The 19,176-nt window shown below is 41.6% G+C and overlaps 2 protein-coding genes across 13 annotated transcripts in view; one reads left to right on the forward strand and one right to left on the reverse strand.

The window, feature by feature from the left end:
* VEPH1 (ventricular zone expressed PH domain containing 1) overlaps positions 1 to 19,176 on the forward strand; it is a 103,669-nt gene that overhangs the window by 20,748 nt on the left and 63,745 nt on the right. For all 12 annotated transcript variants that reach the window (XM_009668493.2, XM_068954109.1, XM_068954108.1 and 9 more), the window contains 2 exons: positions 13,815 to 13,981; positions 15,795 to 16,004. In XM_009668493.2, the coding sequence (XP_009666788.2) occupies positions 13,815 to 13,981; positions 15,795 to 16,004 (377 nt within the window). The remainder of the gene's footprint in view (positions 1 to 13,814; positions 13,982 to 15,794; positions 16,005 to 19,176) is intronic.
* Positions 2,739 to 9,051, reverse strand: PTX3 (pentraxin 3). The gene is made up of 3 exons (XM_009668510.2): positions 8,761 to 9,051; positions 7,828 to 8,364; positions 2,739 to 4,065 (listed from the first exon to the last, which is right to left on the reverse strand). Exons 1-3 carry the CDS (start codon positions 8,906 to 8,908, stop codon positions 3,452 to 3,454), a joined length of 1,299 nt encoding a protein of 432 aa, XP_009666805.2. The 5' UTR covers positions 8,909 to 9,051; the 3' UTR covers positions 2,739 to 3,451.

The following is a 19,176-nucleotide window of genomic DNA, read 5'->3' on the forward strand; positions in this document are numbered from 1 at the left end:
ACATTTTGCATTACCTTTGGGAACCCAGGGCTTTTAACTGAAAGAAATGAAACAAAGCAGGTTTGATATAGTCATAGATTTAGGGGAAAAAGCAGCAAAACCCCACAACTGTTTGAAGATTTTATTATGATTCTGCCTCTTCTTTTTTTATGTATTTATATTGTTCTACCAGCAGATGTTGCTGTGGACATCAGAGATGGAAAGTCTAGATTAGAAAAGGGCACCCTGAATAGGCAAAATGCTGTTTTGCATACTGGGATAATTGCACGAGGCATAATTTGTATTTCAGTCATGAAGAGGTTGGTTTCCAGTAAGCTAAGAACCATAGTTAAAGACTAAAAGTGTTTGCTGAAGGGAGAAGGAAAGCAAGAGGATAATCTGTTAAATATGGATTTTCAGAGCAATGTGGAGACAAAGGGCCTTGTTGTGCAGACGGGGCTCAGTCTAATGGCACTAGTGAAACCGATAGCAGAATTCGGCTCATTGCCTCTGGGTGTTTGAGAGCTAACTGGATTTTTGGCTACTTGGGGCAATTGTTCGGCTGCATAATCAATTTCTTATCTTATTAGCCAAAAAAAGAGCTCTTTAGGAAGAATGTTGAACTACTCTGTTCCATTTAGCGTGAACTCTGCTTCTAACCATGTGGATGTCTATACCCTGCGTGCAGTGCTGACAAATAGACTGTGTGCTGACAAGTTGCATCAGGATAATGGATCAGGCAGGTCTATCCCTGTTTCCAGGGGATAGCAGCAAAACTGCCCTGCAGTCATTACTGTAATCTAAGAGTCCCACGGCTCCTCCGTCTTCTAGGGGAAATTAGCCAACGCACGTGTGCTGCTGTGCTCCGAAGAGGCTGCTTAGAGAGCCGAGCTGAGCTCTGCGGTGTGCTGTAGGCGGGCATGCTTTGCGTTTCTTCGTTGAGGTGCACTTTCCCAGTGTGCTAGAAGGATCACACGGAGTTTGATAAAGGAACTTTATACGAGTAAACATCATTCTTCCTCTTGGATGAAGTATCGTGATAACGGTGTATATAGGGGTTGTAAAGGCTGCTGATGTGGTTGACTTGCAGTGCTGGACAGGAGGAGGCCAGACTGTGGGAAAGATTTGCTAGTGATAAAGGAGAGGAAAGGTACTTGGAAAGAGAATGTTTTCCAGTTGGATCAATGAGAATGAAAGGGCTGGAATTGCATTTGATAATCTGCCAAACCAGTACGAAGATAGTAAGAGACTGCTTCAAAGACAAAGCACTTCAGCTATGAGGTACAGTAAGAAAAGCAGTCAGGAAGGACTTTCAGTAATCTTTTTGAGGATTTTGCTTGTTCTGCTGTATTTCACATACATTTGTTTTCATTTAATGGAGGGCAGTATATGGTAAGAGGATCTGAGAGCGTTGTTGCCCTTGCACAATGTTGGGAAGTCAGTGTTTTTCTTAACTCTGAAGATGCATTTTCTAGCTGACAGCGGATGAACAGAGGTAGTCTTTCACTGTTCCATAGTTACGATTATTTGCAGATATTATTTAGTAAGTGATTTTTTTTTGATGCTCATAGCTAAGCATTTGTAACTTAAATATGTTCTTATTGCAAGGCAGCAGCAATCAGAGCAATTATTTTAGCTGCAATAAACAACATTGGCAACACTTCCGAGCAGACCATGCCACTGTAGCTGTGCAGCGTAAGGCTCTTGAATGGCATAGTGAAGTGGAATTTACCTTGTCATAGCTTTATCTTACTGCTTTTGTGTCATGGAAGGAAGGATGTGGCAGCTGCATTATGTTCAGGAATGAGTATAGCAGCAATATGTCAAGAAACTTTTCAGAGTGTGGTCTTAGGACACGTATAGAGAATGAGAAACACAAACAGGTGAATAGGGCAAAAGAGTGTGCTGATTCCGGTGGAAATAAGAATTGCTTTGAATAAGACATCCTCCAAGAGGACTTGTTCAGTGGCCTCAACATGCAGTGAGGAATCATTCTTACATACATGGCTACAAATTCAGCTAATAATTATTCATTATTCTCTACTTCTGCTCTACTTTTCTACATGCAGATTGCAACCAATATCTACTCTGAGTCTACTTCTTATGTACCACATCCAGCCTTTTTTTTTTTCCTGTGGATTTTGGATAAGCTTGTGTATGCAGGGCTGAGCGTGTTCTGCTCCTGTATGATTTGTGAAAGGCCCTGCCACCCGATGTCTTGTACAAACCTCTTTGTAGCACCAAAAACTGGTTATTTTGGGCATCTAAACATACGTTGAAGCTGAATATGCTCTTCTGGGATAGGCACATTGAATTTTTGATACTTGGAAGGCCAACATTATGTATTGAGTACTGATTTTTTTTTTTTTGGGGGGGGCAGGGGGATACCTCAAAAACAAGCGTTCTTTTAGTCTCCAAGCACTGTGCTAGTACAGCCTTAGGTTGACACACGTTTTTCAGTATGTCAAAGTGTCTCCTCTTTATGAGCAACCCTGTGCATGTGGGAAAAGTCCTAGAGCAGTAGATTCGTCCATATGACAATGTTCATAAGAGGGATTGTTATCATGACAGACGTTTAAAGCTGTCTCTGGCTAGTACTTGGATTTCAGTCCTCTGAGGGTCTTTCCATTTGTATGAGATGTTGACCTTTATGTTCTTTTCCTATTTGCAACTGGAAACAAGTGTTCAAAAAAAATGGAAAAGTTCCAAATTTGTACTTACTTTCAGAGTTCTAGTTCATGAGAAGGGCGGAAAGTATTAGTTTAGTAAACTATCTTTATTTACAGAACAACTTTACAAAAATAATTTCAATAAAATTATTACCAGGTGAATTTACAATATAATACAGCTGCATTTTTTTTCCTCAAAATGTAACATCAGATTATAATGGAGAATATTAACTTTAAATGTTAGGTCAATCCATGGCATAAATAATGTTTCAAACAAGGAACTAGTTTTATTATAGTCTACAAATTGCTAACGATTAATAAACAGCACACGTGGCTTATATGGTTCATCTGTACAGTTCACATCAGCACTATAAAAATCAATGACTGGAGAAGTCTAGAAGATGCACACAGCCTGATGTCTGTTCTGCAGAGAATAGGTCAGCTGTTTACCTGACGTATTCAGTTTAGCACAGATTCCAGGAGCCAAAATCCTGCTCTGAAATGTCCACAGTGGCCCTCATTTCTGTAAATCTGATAGCACTAAGCTAGAGAGACAGCAGTTGTCTGACCTCAGGAACAGCTTTTCCAATGTCATTCCTTGATGTATTTTTTGAGTGTTTTGCCAAAACAGCAGGCAGAGATCAAATCCCATCTCCACAGTACCTCATTTTGTAAACTTACAGTGCTAATCTTCCTGGGGAATTTGAGACTCAGGCTCCTAAGGCTCTGTTTACTTGTGTATATGTTGGTATTCTGCTCTTAGTTAAATATATTCTTCGGTTCAGAACCTACTTTGTCAGATTTTAAGAAACATACTGAGCTCCTCCATGTGGCAAAACTTCAGTAACTCCCCACCCAATGATATTGCCCCTGATGCTGCATGCGTTTTCTCCGCTCTGCATTGCTATCTCTTCATCGTTGAGAACTCTGTCCCACATGTTAAAGCCAGTTAATTTTCCTGAGAAGGCTAAAGCTTCATCAAATCCACCTCCGACGCAGCAACCGTTCTTTTCTTGGCCGATCTGCAGAATTCCTCCGTCTGGAATTGTGTGAGTGTCTGCGATTCCTGAGGTGGTAGCTGCGAGCTCTCCGCTCACCCACAGGGATGCAGTTCCGTTTCCCGAACTCCAGGTGCCACAAAGGTGGATCCACTTTCCGGGAACAATTACATTTTTGACAGTTAACTTGTGCTGGATGCTACCTACAGCAAGCACTGCAGATTCCCGGCTGAGATAAAGCTGAATCTCGTACGGATTTGTCTTTGTTCCGTAGGAGAATACAACAGTTTTGTCCGAAACCTCGGTCACTTTGATCCAAATGCAGGCAGTGAAGGAGTGGAGTGTCATGTCAGCTGTTGGGTGAACGCTCCCAAATATCTTTTTTGAACGCATTGGGAATAAAATTGCTGTTTCACACCCTGAAAGAGTTAAAGATTAGAAAGATTATCTCATATAAATGAAGAACTGCGTATTTGTACATGCACAATGAAGACCTTGACATAAGCTCACTCCTTTTCAAAGGGAGCTGTGAACTCGGCTCATCCGCAGGATATTTTGCGGATTGTGAGAAGCTGTCACAGCTGATGGATGAATTTGCTGAACACTTGGTATGGGAATGGGCCTAGGCTAACAGCACTGCGTGAACAGGACAGGTCCTTCCTCCTGCTGCAGAAGAACTGCATTGCTGTCTTGTACCATGAAAAGTTACCTCTCTGTTTAATGCTGCCTGTTTGACTTGGTGCTTACGTTAGCAAGTTGGACTTCCTAAAGCAGTTGCCTTCTGCTCTGAAGTACCTTGTGGAAGAGCTTGTCTTATTTCTGGGTCACCTGGAGAAATCAGCACTTTACATTAGGTAATTCTGTGGGGTGGTCAAAGGTAAGTGGAGTAATACTTCTTTGGAGGTCTGTCTTTAGCCTCCCCGTTCCTTCTGCAATATGGTGTCATGAAAACAGCAGTATTATGGTAACGGGATGGGTTCAGTGATGTATGAAACTGGAGGCTTTAAACAGTACAATGTACCTATGATAGCATGAAGTTGCTGTTGTGGTTTGTGAGGCAGAGACTTTGGACAGTCATGTTACAGCTAAATAGCATTTTGCTGTTTTAGATAACTGAAAATCTTTTTCAGAGCGCTAAAGGGCCTTGGGGCGTGTCAGTTCTGTGCAATGGAGTGTGGTGGTGAAGCGCCCAAGCTAGCAGGATTACCTGAGAGCTAAAACTAGACATGGTGAGATTGCATCACGGCAGCCTTCTGCTGTGATTGCAGGGCACGGGAGCCTGGGCACCGCTGAAGTCGGCACGTCACTGTGGGCTGGATATGCTGATGAGTTGCCTGTCACCTTTCTAAAGATAATTAAGTTCCTATATTTAGACTGCCTTTTGAAAGTCAAGGCCTAAATCTTTTATGTCATGTTGTTGGTTCAGAAAATTTCATCTACTATCTTGGGTATATGACATAACAAGAAAAACACTGTCAGCTCACAGAAGTTGAAATGGCACAGGTCACTGCGGATGCTTGTGCTGAGAAAGCACACCGCTGCGCCAGAATCTGTTCTGGTTACGTCAGTGTGAACCCAGTGCAGCAGAACTAACACTTGTGGGGTGTTAGACTGGATTACCTAGGGCAAAGTAAACTGCTAGGAAGTAGTTTCAAATCCTGGCTAGTTCCCTTGTCCTCTGTGAACATCTGCCCTAACATCTTCACGCAACTGGTCACAAGAGGCAACCTGCACCAGAGGAGGATGGTCCAATGAGTGTTGGAAAGTGCGAGAAGGGAGTCATGGCAGAGGCATGGAGAATGCAGAGAAAACTTTTTTCTAAATGACTATTAGCCTTTAACTTTCACGTGCACTGGTTAAACATGGGAATAAGATGACCGATATTTTTAAAGCAGCTTGTCTACCATCTTCACTTAATTAATATGTTGCTAATAGAAATTAGATTAGTAAGCCACTAACAAAAATTCATGAAGTTTAGAAAAGTAATTGATGATCACTCAAGTCAAGACACTTCTGGCATTCTATGTACTGTTCCCTGGTTATATGTAATAGCTCAATATTCTAAGAGACATAGGGAAAAGGCAGCCCCCTTCTGCAATTAAGCTGATTCATTTCCTGTTTGAACAAGCTAGAGGATCTAAAATGTCTGGAAATTTGTGCTTTAACGAATGAAGGACTCTTTGTATCCTTCAGGATCAAGCAAATGCATTATTACACAGATTGCTTCCTTTGAACTTTGAGCAAATTTTACACTTTTTCACTCCCTCTTTTGAGAGGCATAGAGTGTGGGGGGCAGCAAGTAACTGTAGGGGATGCACCTTAAAATGCTACTTTGGAACACTGTTGTGAAACAGCTTTTTAATTAGCAAGCTTTCTGGCTTTATTATCAAGGACTAAACAAAATTAAAAACAGCCTCACTGAAGACCAAAAAATGTGATTAGAAAATCCCTCAAGAGATGTCTGGCAGTAGTTCAGGATGTGAGAAATTAAAGGCAGTTGCTAAAAACTCCCTGGAAAAAAATTTCCAGAGACACCCTGGAAGTATTTAAAATGAATCTCTAAAAAGAAAAAAATTTCATATATTTTTTTCTTATAAAACCATGTAGAGACAGATACTGATCTTTCTTATGCAGTGTAAATCAGGATTAAATTCAGTAAAAGCAGTGGAGTTAATCTGGATTTCCACTGATGAGACTGAGATCAGAAGACCATGCTTAATGCAGGTCGAGTTTACTCTCACCTAGTGCATACTAACGGAGAGGTTTGTCATGTTACAGGAGAGAGGCGAAGAATGAGATAATGACTTTTGGAAGGCAAAATCCTTGTCTGTGGTAAAAGGAATATGCTGTATGACCTACTCCCAGTACACAAAGATTACTAAAATGCTACAATTAAAAAAAGAGTAAAAGCAATCTATTCTTGCTTATAAAGCTGAATTCACGTTCTACCTCCAAAGTATAGATTTTTGTCTTAGCTTGTAAAATGCTTTGATGTTAAGTATTGTTGTGTTTGTATTTTAACAGCCTTGTGGAAGTTATTGCTTTTACTCTTTGCCACTGTAAGAAGCGTGCCTGCTTGCTCCCCTGTGTAAGAACCTGTCTGCAGTGCTGCTAGGGAGTTGCTGACAAGCCTGGCATAACTGCACCCCTAGCTTCCTATCTGTGCACACAGCTGCAGATTCTGTAAGGGTAGATTTTAGGGGGGGATTTGGGTTTTTTTTTTCTTAGCTGCAGTAATTTTTTGTGGGAAACGTGATCATTAAAGATGTATCAATACCACTGAGAAATCATGCAACGATAGCTATCCAGTAGGTAGAGCTGTATACATCATAGTTATATTGTGGGTGCAAAATTGCTACGTGAACGCTTTTATATAGATTGGGGCCTGTTCTGTCATCCATAAGTTTCTGTAGTTGCTTTGGCTGGGTATCATATTACAGCACACAAAAATTGAAAAGAAATTTGAGATATGAGCTCATCCTTCTACAGCCACCTCACTTGCTGACCAATAGAAACGCTTCAGAAGGACAGGAAAAAAAAATGTTGGGCAATGTAACTAGTTTTTCCATGGTTGGGGGAAGCTATTGCATCCTGACAGTTGCATGCAGCAAAATGTGTCCTCCTGGACACAGGAAATGTGATCAGCTGTTGCTGGTTGACAGCAGCAGCAGGTCCTCAGATCTAGATCTGGTCCTAAGCAGTCAGAGTTGGTGAGAAGGCGGCAGTGGCTAGGGTAGAAGGAAGGAGCTGGTATGTATATGGCGAGAGCAACAGACTTCAGTGATTAATGAGTATGTGTGGGACTTACCAGCTGGAAAGGTAAAAGGTGAGAGAACATATTTTGCATGTTAGTCTGTTTAAAATATGTTTGCTGTTCTTTGGCTACAGTTTGAATCTGGGAGATTGTCCAGGAGTCAGAATCCTGGCTGAGGGGCTGGTTTACCCTGTGGAAGGACTTTGATTAGATCCTTCCTTGATTCCACGTTTCAAAAGCTCAGTGGTTCTCTCTAGGGAAAAGTTAATGGATCTCCTCCTGGTGTATACAGACTGCTCAAAACTGCTGTACCATTCATAGGATTCCTTTGGAGTTATATACAAAGGAAAGAAGTGTTTGCAGTATGTCTGCTTGGACAGGCCCACAGAAGAGAGTTCTCCAGCAAAACGTCATGCACTGGACTTACCTGCCGGCAGTAAGTGCTGAGCTGCCCATTTTTGAGATACCTTCAGTTCAGCTCTGGTTTGCTGTAGTTCTTTCCAGAGAGAGTTCAAAATGAAATTGTCTCCTGCGGTGTGACCGAATTTATCCTGCTGCTGAAAAGCTGTCTCTTGAACCTCCGCCTCAGATCTGCTCTGCCAAACGCTCTCCAGCTGACTGAGTCTGTTGGACACATTGTGGCTCAGTAACAGCACGTGTTCAAGGATCTTGCCTTGCTCAGATTCGTGAAGCGTCTTTCCTTCCTGAGCTTGTTCGCTGTTCCTCACAAGTGCCTGCTCTACCTGTGACACAATGTGGGAAGTGACTTTCTCAACTGCTGTGGCGTACGTGCTAGCAAAGTTGGCTGCGAGCTGGCTCAGCTCTGCTTGCACGGTCTGTAGTTCCACCTTCAGGATCTCATCGATAGCCTGGAGCATCATGTTCTCCTTCATCTGTGAGTTCTCAAGCATGATGAAGAGCTTGTCCCATTCTGTGTGTTCTCGCTGACAGTCACATGAAGCAGCTGAAATACAAGATACAGATGTTGCTATTCCTTTGTACTTAGGTTTTTAAGCAGAAGAGTTATTTAACAAAATCTGTCTCTCTAAAGTTTATGTGCTCCAAACTACCAGTGTGTTTCCCCCTATTAAAAGAGAAAGGTAAAGCAATGAGTATTATAGCAAATCTAAAACTTAGTGTCATCCCCAGTATTTCCTGGGAAAACTGAAAAATAAGTAGCATAAAGCAAATTCCAAGGGACACTGTTGAAGTACTCTGACGTTTGCTATCTATAACAATCTACTTGTACGTGCTTCTTCCTTTTTAAAAAAGTAATGCGTATAATAACTGTTACAAGAGCTAAGCAGCAAAGAAGACAATTCTGTGCTTAATAAGAGAAAGCTGGTTTAAATCTACTTACTTTCCTCAGTACCAAGAACTGGACCTTCAATTTCATTATCCATATTCACATACATGAGATTATAGTCATCATCTTCATCCAGAGCAGAAACAGGAGCCCTGAAAACACAAAACAGTATGAGCAAGGAAAGCATTTCTTGAGGCAGCATTCTCCAGCTGTTTCCTAAAAGTATCTGCGCTGCCTGGAGCTGAAGGTCTTGAGCGGAGACAAGACTCGGAGTGAGAGGCAGAGAGCCCCTAATAAATGCTGCGAGTGCCTCAGCTTGAATGAATGAGTAGTGCTAGTGCCAGTGGTGTAATAAGAGCACTTCTGATTGTTGTTGTTGGATGGGAGTAGAAGGGGGCGTGCAACTTGCTCAATCTCAGCCTTCAAGGTTTGCACTGGGGGAAGATGTACTGATTACAGGAGGGGAAGAAGCGGGGAAGGCTTGCTTTTGCAAACTGTGACTTTCCCTCCAAGAGCAGATTGCTGTAACGTGCAGTGATGTGAGGGTGAGAACAACGGGATGAAATCACTCGGAGTTGGCTGCCTAAAAGCACAGCGCACGCCGGATATGCTATTTTCTATCCTTTGTGGAAAAGGAAAGTGTTCTCTGCAAACTTGTTTTACCGCTGATATATGCCAGGGCTCTGGAAAGGAGTGGTAGAAAAATAACTATATGTGAAATTGGTTTTAGTACATATGTATGGTTTAACCTGAACATTGTAGCTTCACTGATAGTTATATTTAAATTGCTAGTACCATAGAAGTTTTTACTGCTTTCAGCAATTGAAGAAAACTCAGAAAATAAAGATGACTTATTAGGATTTTATTTTTACAGTTTTTAGCTCTAATTCCCGATAATAACATTCTAACTCCGGATAATGCGTTACTATTAGTATCTTGTTTCAGAGGCCAAAAAATTAGCAGCTGGACAATTAGATTTGTTTCAGTTAACTTGAAAACAAAATGAGGCACCCTTGGATTAAGCGTTAATCTAGTGCTAAATATTATTGTTATTGTTGAATTTTATCTAAACTACACAGTTTCTGTTTTAATTTTTGAAAGCTCAATGAGCTATTGATTATTTCAGGATGCATTGCTTGGGTGAGATTAAAGGTAATAAAGCAATGACACAAATTATATATTCACTATAAAGTATTTGGAATATAGAGAAAACATGTAACTATCTGCTGGGTATTCTGCATCCCCTTTCTGTGCGAGAACGTGTAGTTTAGTGACTTACCCTCATACACATGGCATACAGGAATAACGGGTGCTGCATAAAGAGGGTCCCGTGCTTCCATTCAGGTCTTGCTCATTCTGCCGCCGTCCACGGCAGCTCCTGGCGCCTGGGCCATGGGGGGGGGGGGGGGGGGAGAGATGCAGCTGCACAAAACACCCTGGGGTGCCCTTGGGTGCCCTTGCCCCAGAGCAGATCCACTGCTCCACGAGGCAGTGTTCAGCCTGCCGAGAGTTTGGTGTTGCTACAGCTCGACTCCTCCTGACACCCGGCTTGCACTGTGCAAACCTGAGCTACCTGTGCAGTTCCTACTGCAATGGGGCCTCTGCCTGCTTTCCTGCAAATATAAGTAATAATATCAAAGCAATAACTTATGAACCCCCAGGTAACAGGGTATAACGTAGAGGTCAACGTTTTCAGAGTGCTCTGCCTGCACGGGGATGCAAGTGGCTAAACTGAGCGACAACTTTGGTCTTAATGGTTGAACTTAAAATACTCAGTTTAATATAGAGTGAATGTCAAAATACCACTGTGCAGAACTCTTTCTGTCCATGTTAGGTTTGCAGTGTGCTGCCAGGTTCCTTGTTTTACAACATCACTGCGTAGGACCAAGGATTGGACAGAGCAGAAACCAAGCACAGGGCAACCCTTGCTGCCCTTAACATGTAAAGGGAGAACGGACAAGGGGAGGGTGGGGGCACGGTCCGAGGCCAGCCAGGAGAGCCGGGCCAGCGCAGAGCACTCCGAGCACATACCTGGGGTTACTCCTGCTTTTGGGCCTCTTCCCTGTCTGCCCTGGAGCCAGCGGTGCAAAGCCATCAAACGCACCCAACTGTGTGTTAGTTTCTGAGTGAGTTGCATAGTTGTCACTGTGTGGTCTGCTTGGAAATTCTGGGAAAATCTAATCTGGAATGCATTGGGCATAAGGGTAGTAGGGGGAGGAAGAGGGAGAGGAGGTAATTAAGAAGGTTTTTCCATTTTCAGATGACAAACACGCTTTCAGGCTCGTAGTTTAGGCTGAGACAGACAAAGCGAGATGGAACAGAACCAAATGACTCAGGAGTGGGCACAGTATCGCCTTGGCTAGCCTGAGCGCCAAGGAAAGCAGAGGCTGCTGAACTACGCATGCAGAAATCGCTTAGAAATTGAAAAGATATATGCCAAACACATGGCACAATGTACTTAGAGCTAATTCAAGATGTGAAAATCTGAGAAAACAAGGAATTGGATTGTTTCATGACTTTAAATTGCAAGAAGAACAGACAGGATCTGTGTTGTCTGCTGGGATTGTTTACGAGTTCACGTATACAGGTTGTTCAATTAAAAGGAATTCCAAGTCAGTGAGAGCATTTAAATATCATTCAGAAGCACTGCGGCTGCTTCGAATTTGCCCTTGCTGTTCTTTTATTGTGGTCGGTGAATATAAACCCAGTAACGTTTGCTGTGTCCATTTACATTTGTGCAATGTATTTTTGTTCAGAGAAGATTCATGGCTCCAATCCATCATGTTATGTGAAATTATGCTACTCCTGTAACACATCTGATATTTGAAATGGATATTTTCTTAGATGGAATAATTGCTGTTAATTTCCAGAGCTGACATCTTACCATGCATGATAACCTAATTTAGGCAATAGCATGTCTCAGGTTGGTGTTTGTTATTCCTCCTTTAGTGCTGCTAGTCTTTACTCTTTCCCTTGAGATGAATTTTGCTTGTCTGGGAACATGGGAATTTTGTCTTTTGCAGTTGTTACCATTGCTGAAATTTGGCCAGAGTTTAAGGGTTCTATTCTGTATGTGCAGAAAACTTCCACTTGAAACCAACAGGGGTGCAAGCACAGAGAATGAAGGGCTGTAAGCCCTAAATGATCTGGAGAAGGAAATAATTTTTAGTGTAGTCAGTTATAAAATTGTTCCATTTCAAACTAAGATATTAGTCTAGAAAATGTTAAGTAAATATGTCTTCTCATCATTTTGTTAAACTCTGAGTAATTGGTGCTCTGCTAGACTGTCGTGTAACTCCAGGGCTGTCATAAATATTGCCTTGCCTGGTATTTAGCTGTGCGACATCAGCTGTTGCTGTTACCCTGCTCATTGAGAAAGGACCCGGAAGCTGCACGTCCAAGTCAGTCGGTGGGATTTTCCAAAGAACCTCTGGGATTTAGGAGCATGAATCCCACAGTACACTGGTGACACTCACGCCCCTGAAAACGTTTAGTCTTCTGTTAACATCAAGAAGAGATTTGCGCTAAGAATGTGGGATGGAAGCTAGCTGAACTGAACTGCTTGGTAAGCTGTTTAGGGCAATTCATCAGCAGATATCTTCTTTGCAACTGGCCTTTGTGCTTTCACGCTGAAAGTTGCCGGTTTGCGTTGCAAACTGGGCATGCATTCACACTCGCACGAAGCCGTTCTTGTTGTAGCATAAGTTGGGGTACTCTAGTTTAGGCATTGCACTTCAGGGGAAAAGGAGATCCCAAGCAGGGGTTTCACTTATGGAAAACAACGGTTGTACAACGCACAAGTATTTATGGACTAGAGCAATACAGAAATTCTCCACGTCCATGTGAACAATGGTAGGATCTGAACCTCGCCGTGGCCTTTATTGCTGCACTGATGGTATGGAGGGGGCTTGGAGCTGCCTTCAAGAAGAAGCCAAAGATTGTTCAAGCAGAATAAATGCTTCGGAATAGGATGCGAAAGCCTGGCTGAATAAATGGTGCAGAGGCATTCTCTCCAAGTACAAGGACTCCTCGAGGATCATTATACGCTGATTTGACTAAAAGTTTTCTGAACCTGGTAAGAATTATATTTTAGTTACTTGGCCCAGAGAAGGTGTTGCAAGACCTAATGGTGTCTTGGGGTGGTTTTTTGTATCTGGCCTGAGCTTGATGTGGTCGAGTTTGACCCCAATATTCTTTTTCTACCATCCATTAAGTGACCTGTTTATCTTCCAAAATTACAGGGCTCTAATTTTAAATGGGAGAAAAAGCAGCAGGCCAGAGTGCTTGTTCCTATTGGAAACCAAATCCAGAGAGACTGTAAGGACTTTCAAGGGTTTACAAAAAGGATCGGTACTACACAGCACTAGGCAGATGTTTTCCATATGTTGTTCAAGTGAAACTTAAATGCATTGAGGCAGGCATGTACAGCAATGTGAAGTTATATATTTTAGTATGAGCCTGGGTTTCAAATTGAATTACGCACAGACATCTTAAGAAAATGTGTGAGAGAGGGTTTTGCATATCTTTGTCTGTCTGCAATTGCCTTTCTCTCTGGCTCCTTTCTATTCCTGGAAATGACATCCTTAACTATTTATGTTCAAATTTACTGTCATGCATATTTAGTTCTCTTAATAATCAAGTATCCTTTCCATATGCTGGTTATTTAAGTGTCTGAATCTCAACAAAGGAGAAATATAGCTTTAATGTGCTTTCTGGCCTTTTTTGTTGATTAATTTAAATCACACTTAGTCTGATTTCAGACTCAGTGGAGTATCATCCAAATCTGAAAACTCATTAAGTAGCTGAAAGTACATGATTTTGTACTTGAGACTGAAAATTATAAATAATGGTAAATATTTCCTACTCTCATGTTATTATACCTGGAATAATTCTTGTTAGGTTATTTATTGTTAGGCTTCTTGGACCAGTCAGCATTTTTCTACGGTGAGTTTTATGCCTCCCTAGTTTCGTACTGATGACTCTTAAGAATTGGTGTCTTCAGATGTGAGCTGACTTTCTAAGGGTCTGTCTAGCTATGGGTACTGACATGAAGTCAGTCATGGGGCAGTGACTTTTTCTGGATGGCTTTTCCTCTGTTCTGTTAACAGGGAACTCCATGTTGCTGCGTGTCCTGCCTTCTTTGTATGAAAAGCAACCACAGCCGATAAACCGCTATCTGAGGGAGCTGGTGGCACTGATGGCTCAGCTGGACCAAGCAGAGCAACACCACCTTTTAAGGCTGTTCCAGATAGTGGCTAGGAGAAAAGAACTTGGGGTAAAACTATGTTTGGAAAAAAGTACTGCTCAATATTGTACCACTTTTTGGAGGAGTTTTATTTGTTTTGGATAACTAGGTAATGTTAGTCTGCTAACTACTCTCAGAATGATAAGGGGTCCCATAGCATGCGTGGCGGTGCTTTTCTACTTTAATTCCATGTAAATTCTTCAATTCCATTCCAGATCTTCCATTTAATCATAAACAGAGCATTGCAATGACTCTACTGGACCAAAAAGTTTGGTTAAACCAGAGCTATTTTCTGCCTTTTTGGCTGTTCTTCTGCCAGCTGAGTATTAGTTCCAATAACTATGTTTCCATTAAAATATATGAACTCATTTTATTAAATAATTCATCAAGGAGAATTAAAATGAGTTAAGAACTGATTAGAAGTGAATTAGAGATTAACAAAGGCAAAATATATCAGGCTTTGAAAACAGTATGACGTTGGCATTAAAATGGGGCACAAAACTCTTTATTTTGGAGAAAGCAATTTAGGAAATCTCTGGAAGAAAAAACAACAGTAGTTAAAATCTTCTTCCAGGTAGCCAAGGAAACCTTGTCATAATATATATTTGCAGATGAAATCGAACTCCTTTTGAAAGCAAGATATTTGTTAGCCAGATGGGCCTATTGTGCCTCACTGGCTGCGGGAGGGCCAGATGTGCCTTGCAGGGCTGCACTCTGCAGCTGAAGCGTGTTAAGTTGCTTCAAGTGACTGTCACGTGCTTGCTGCAGACGAGGACTCTGGCTTGGAGCTAGGCAGACGTATAAGCCAAGACATGACGTTGGTGGAAAGCCTCCCTTTGACTTCAGTGGGTGTAGGATCAGTCCGTAGTGCTAGCATGCAAATATTTATCCTTGGTCCTCGTTAGTTTTGAATTATTTCATGTTTGTGCAGTGCTTTGTGTGTGTGTCATGCGTAAGTTCTAAGTATTATCATTTACTACTACAAACAGTTTATTCAGGCCACCCAAATGCAGTATTTTGCCAGTGATAGGTGTCAATTTACTGAGATTGATAATTCTCAAAAAAGCAACAGAAGAATGGGTCACTTTATGCCATGTCACTGTAATGAAATACATGTTTTACACAGATGGCAGTTTCACAGTTCAGAGGTGTATTGGTGTGTATACATAAATATATATATGTGTGTGTGTATGTATATATATATATATATATATATATATATATATATATATAAACCCATTCAAAACAGAGATAGTTGCATATACTACATTCTGTTGGCTGGAGGATTTTAAGGACTGGATCCTAAGCCTCTTGAAAATAGTATTGCTGCAAGAAATGACAACTTGTCTGCACCATTTGCTGTGCAGTGAGGATCTTGGCCCTTATTTTTTTTTCCTCCATTCTAGCTATTAACCTTGTCATGTTGTTTAGTCTCCTGGGGAAACCAGACATTTCTACTAGTACTTTAATTTACTGCATCGTTGGGTAAGACTAATCCGTCTGTTGTTTTAATCAATGAAGTATAGGACTGGCCCAGAGCAAGGGAAATACTTGATGAGGATTTTTGTCTTTTTTTTTTTTTTTTAAACAATTGGGCATTTCCTTACTTATATATGCATAACTGCAATGTTTCAAGGCTACAACTTACCCTTATTCCATATGTTGAGCTGAACTCCTGTTGACCTCAGTGATAGCTCTGTGCAAAGGTCAGTAAGGCTGGAAAAATATTTTACTGAATCAAAACCTAGTGTTTTATTTTTATCACTGCAATGTACAGTACCTCTTTTGGTTACATATATTCACAATTCATTTCTCTCTCAATCTTTTTTTTTTGTTTTAATAGGTGTTGAAAGAATGTATTCCATTTCTAATGAGACACTTAGGAGACCCTAATTATAGTGACATTATTCTAAGCATATTTACAGAAATATCTAGATATGAACCAATAGCCTTAGCCGCTTTTCTTCCGATGCTAAAAGAAGTTAGTGAGAGTTTTCCAAGCTTGATTGGGCAAACAGCGAAGATCTTTGGAGCTGTTGGACGTATCCATGAGGTAAGTTTAAAAACAAAAAAAGTTTGTTAGTTGGTTTATTGATTTGTTGGTTTGGGGGATTCTTTGGCTAAACCTTGTTTAAAGTAATACATCTAAGTATTCCTTTTTTCAGGAATAACCGGATGACCCTACCAGGACATAGTCTTGGTCAAAACCAACAATATGTCTGAGATGTAACGCTAGGATAGCTAGAAGAGCAAACAGCAAAAATATCATGTCGTGTCTTAGTGACTGAGACTACCCTCAGAATTTTTAACAAAGGGGTATAGTAAAAGGCCCCTGCACAAATAGGGTTCAGCTTAGTAAGAAAGAAAGTTTCTCCAAGAGATTAATGATCATGAGAAAGAAGAATATCTAAATTCTTATAACTGTAAAGGCAAACATCTAAATTATCATTATTGTAACTGTGCATCCAGTCTGCGCATGTTTATATTCAGTTTATTTGAATTATCTTTTTATGGAATTGTTAAAACTCTGATAAAATCACAAAACTTCCATTATTCAAGGATCTTAGCTAAGTTAGACTACAGTACCTATAAGTGAAGTGAAAGGCAGGGAAAAATGAAAAAATATTTTGCCCACCCTTGGTATGATACTGGATTTTAGATGCATATAGCCTTCAAGAAGTAGTGCAGTGAAATATGATCTTCGTTGTATAGTGTCATCCAGATATTGGCTTTGTAGGCATAGGTCATTGGATACTTCTGACAAATGTCTTTATAATGCAAATGTTCAGTGGGGATACGGGGCTCAAGTCTGATCGCAGGAACGTCTTCAGGGACTGGAGTAACTGCCTGGTCTTTTGGAGATACTGTGGGTTAACTTTGTGGGATCTGACCTAACAGAAATATTATGCCTAAAAATGATTTACAATGACAAAATCCTAAAAATTACCGGCGTTTCACGACAGAGTAATGAATTTGCACTGATGTCTGTGCTTTAGTCATAAACGTGCAATAGGGACCTAAAAGCTACGTTTCCCTAACCCAGGTGCTGCAAACAGACTCAATGTACCCTGCAGAGGGAAACTACTCTCTTGCCTTTCCTCCCTGAGGGGAAGCCCCGAGCCTAGAGCCCTCTCCCCAAGCCCCGGGCTCTGAGCAGCAGTCCCGTAGCCTCCCGCAGCTCAGCCGGCGGAGGGCATCGCCACAAACGAGGGGCCGCCGCTCCGTCTGTCCTACGGCAGCTCTTTGAAATGCTGAAATCGCGGCAGGCTGTGGCTTGGCGGAGGCGAACGCGGCAGGATGTTCAGTCCCTTCGTGGCATCTGTGTCATCATCTCTCTTTAGCTTGACTGTCAAGTGACTTCTAGTCAGTGGGCTACCCAAGCCCTTCTTATTGCCCGCAACCCGTGTGCGGTTGACGCCGGACGCCTACAGAGGACCTTATTGCCTAAAACCTTGGGTGTCCTGAGGACACCAAGCTGATTAAAAATCCTGACGTGTCATCAATACATCTAATGAGATTTTTTTTTTTCTTGACTGTATGCTTATGAGTCTTTCACCACTATTAATAGGCATTTTACTTTAGCCCCAAATCACTGGCCTGTAAAGTCAAAATAACGTTCTGCTGAATTCAAAGTAAATTACTCATACTTTTCATTCTGTGGCAGAACTTGATTATTATCTAGAAAAATTAATGGTATGTAATGAACATAAACCTTTACTTAAGTGTGACGGTGATGCCTATAGCACAGTAACTTGGATGATTTATTTCAGCAAAGAGCTGAATCCTACAGTTTCCTTGTCCTTTCAGCGATTCCTCAGGCAAAACTTACCTTGAGTTGACTGGAGTTTGTCTGCAGAAAGACTATAGAAATTGGTACTGTATATAAATGAGAATTTGGCTCATTGGCTATCTAAAATGTTTTTAAAGACTTTATTAAATTTTATTTTCAGAAACTGCCTATTGATGTTACAATACAAGAAAGTTTTGTCCCTGAGGAAACACCATTCATTCTTCGCCTTGCTTTGCTTCGCTTCCCGTTTCCCATCTCCCTTCCCCGTTCCCTTTCCTCTTCTTTTCCCCTGTAGGTGATTTTCTTTCTTTGCTTAGAGATCATCGCTTATTTTACCCTCCTGTCCTCCTGCATTCTCATGGGCTCCGCGTATAGACAGGCTGCAGGATTCAAAAAATGTTTGAGCAATTTCACCGCTAGCAGGGAAATTATTTGCCCTGTGGCTAAATATAGGGGAGTTCATTCTCCATTAGCTAGTGACTGGCTTCCTAGCTCGGCAGCAAGGCACGGTAAAGGGGCAGCGGGTCCCTGCAGGCGGCTGAAGGGGAGCCGTCGGAAACGGACGGCACAACTGCCAGGTGTCGTTATTAGATTTTGCGCATATATTCTTACGTGAGCTCATGTAGGGTTCGTCACAGGGTTCGAGTTTCCAGCGTATTCTTTAGTGAATACCAACCATAAATTTATGACGCAGTCTATTATTCAGCCATTAAGATAATTCCATCTTAAATTTTAAATCTTGAATTTTCCAACTTATCAGATAAGGGTTATGGAGTAGTTACTGGGTAAATATTTTACTGAAGGCTTTTGCCTTTCCAAATCAGACCTTTTGGTTGTCCTGCCTACTCCTTTGACTCCCATAGAAGCCAATTTAAAGGGAGGAGGGGAGAAAAATGGCATAGTTTTGCTGTGCAGGAGAAAACCCTCCACAAGTTCATCGTCTTCCTTTAAGATGACAGTTGCTCTTATTTACAGTTGTCGAGGTACAGATGATAATGTGCTCTCAACAACGATAGTGTCATCAGAGAATCTCCAGAGAGATTTCTTTTTCCAGAGAAAATAGTTTCTTTTGGCCCCCATCCAAAGTTAGTCCCCTGAACGTCTCTGGTATTGTGCAGGGTCGTGGCGGGGTTATGTCCTGCACGCGCCGTGCAGCTCGCTGACAGCGGTCAGCGCGTTCAAGCAACTTACCTGTTCGATTAGGAAGAACCGCTGGAGAACTTGAAGAGGGACTATGAACTCCCTGATAAATGATGTGCCGTCGCGCAAAGGCGCAGCGCAGCTGGCTTGACTTGACGCAGAGAGACTCACGTGCAACGTATCACCTACCCTGGTGTATGCACCTCAGACAAACTCATCGTGTGGCATCAGGTTGTGTTATGCCAAGTTATGTGCTGCTAAAGATAGAAGAGACGTCCTTTAGGGAAGCTTAAGG

The sequence above is a fragment of the Struthio camelus genome, chromosome 9 (genome assembly GCF_040807025.1).
Source record: "Struthio camelus isolate bStrCam1 chromosome 9, bStrCam1.hap1, whole genome shotgun sequence".
Classification (NCBI taxonomy): Eukaryota; Metazoa; Chordata; class Aves; order Struthioniformes; family Struthionidae; genus Struthio; species Struthio camelus.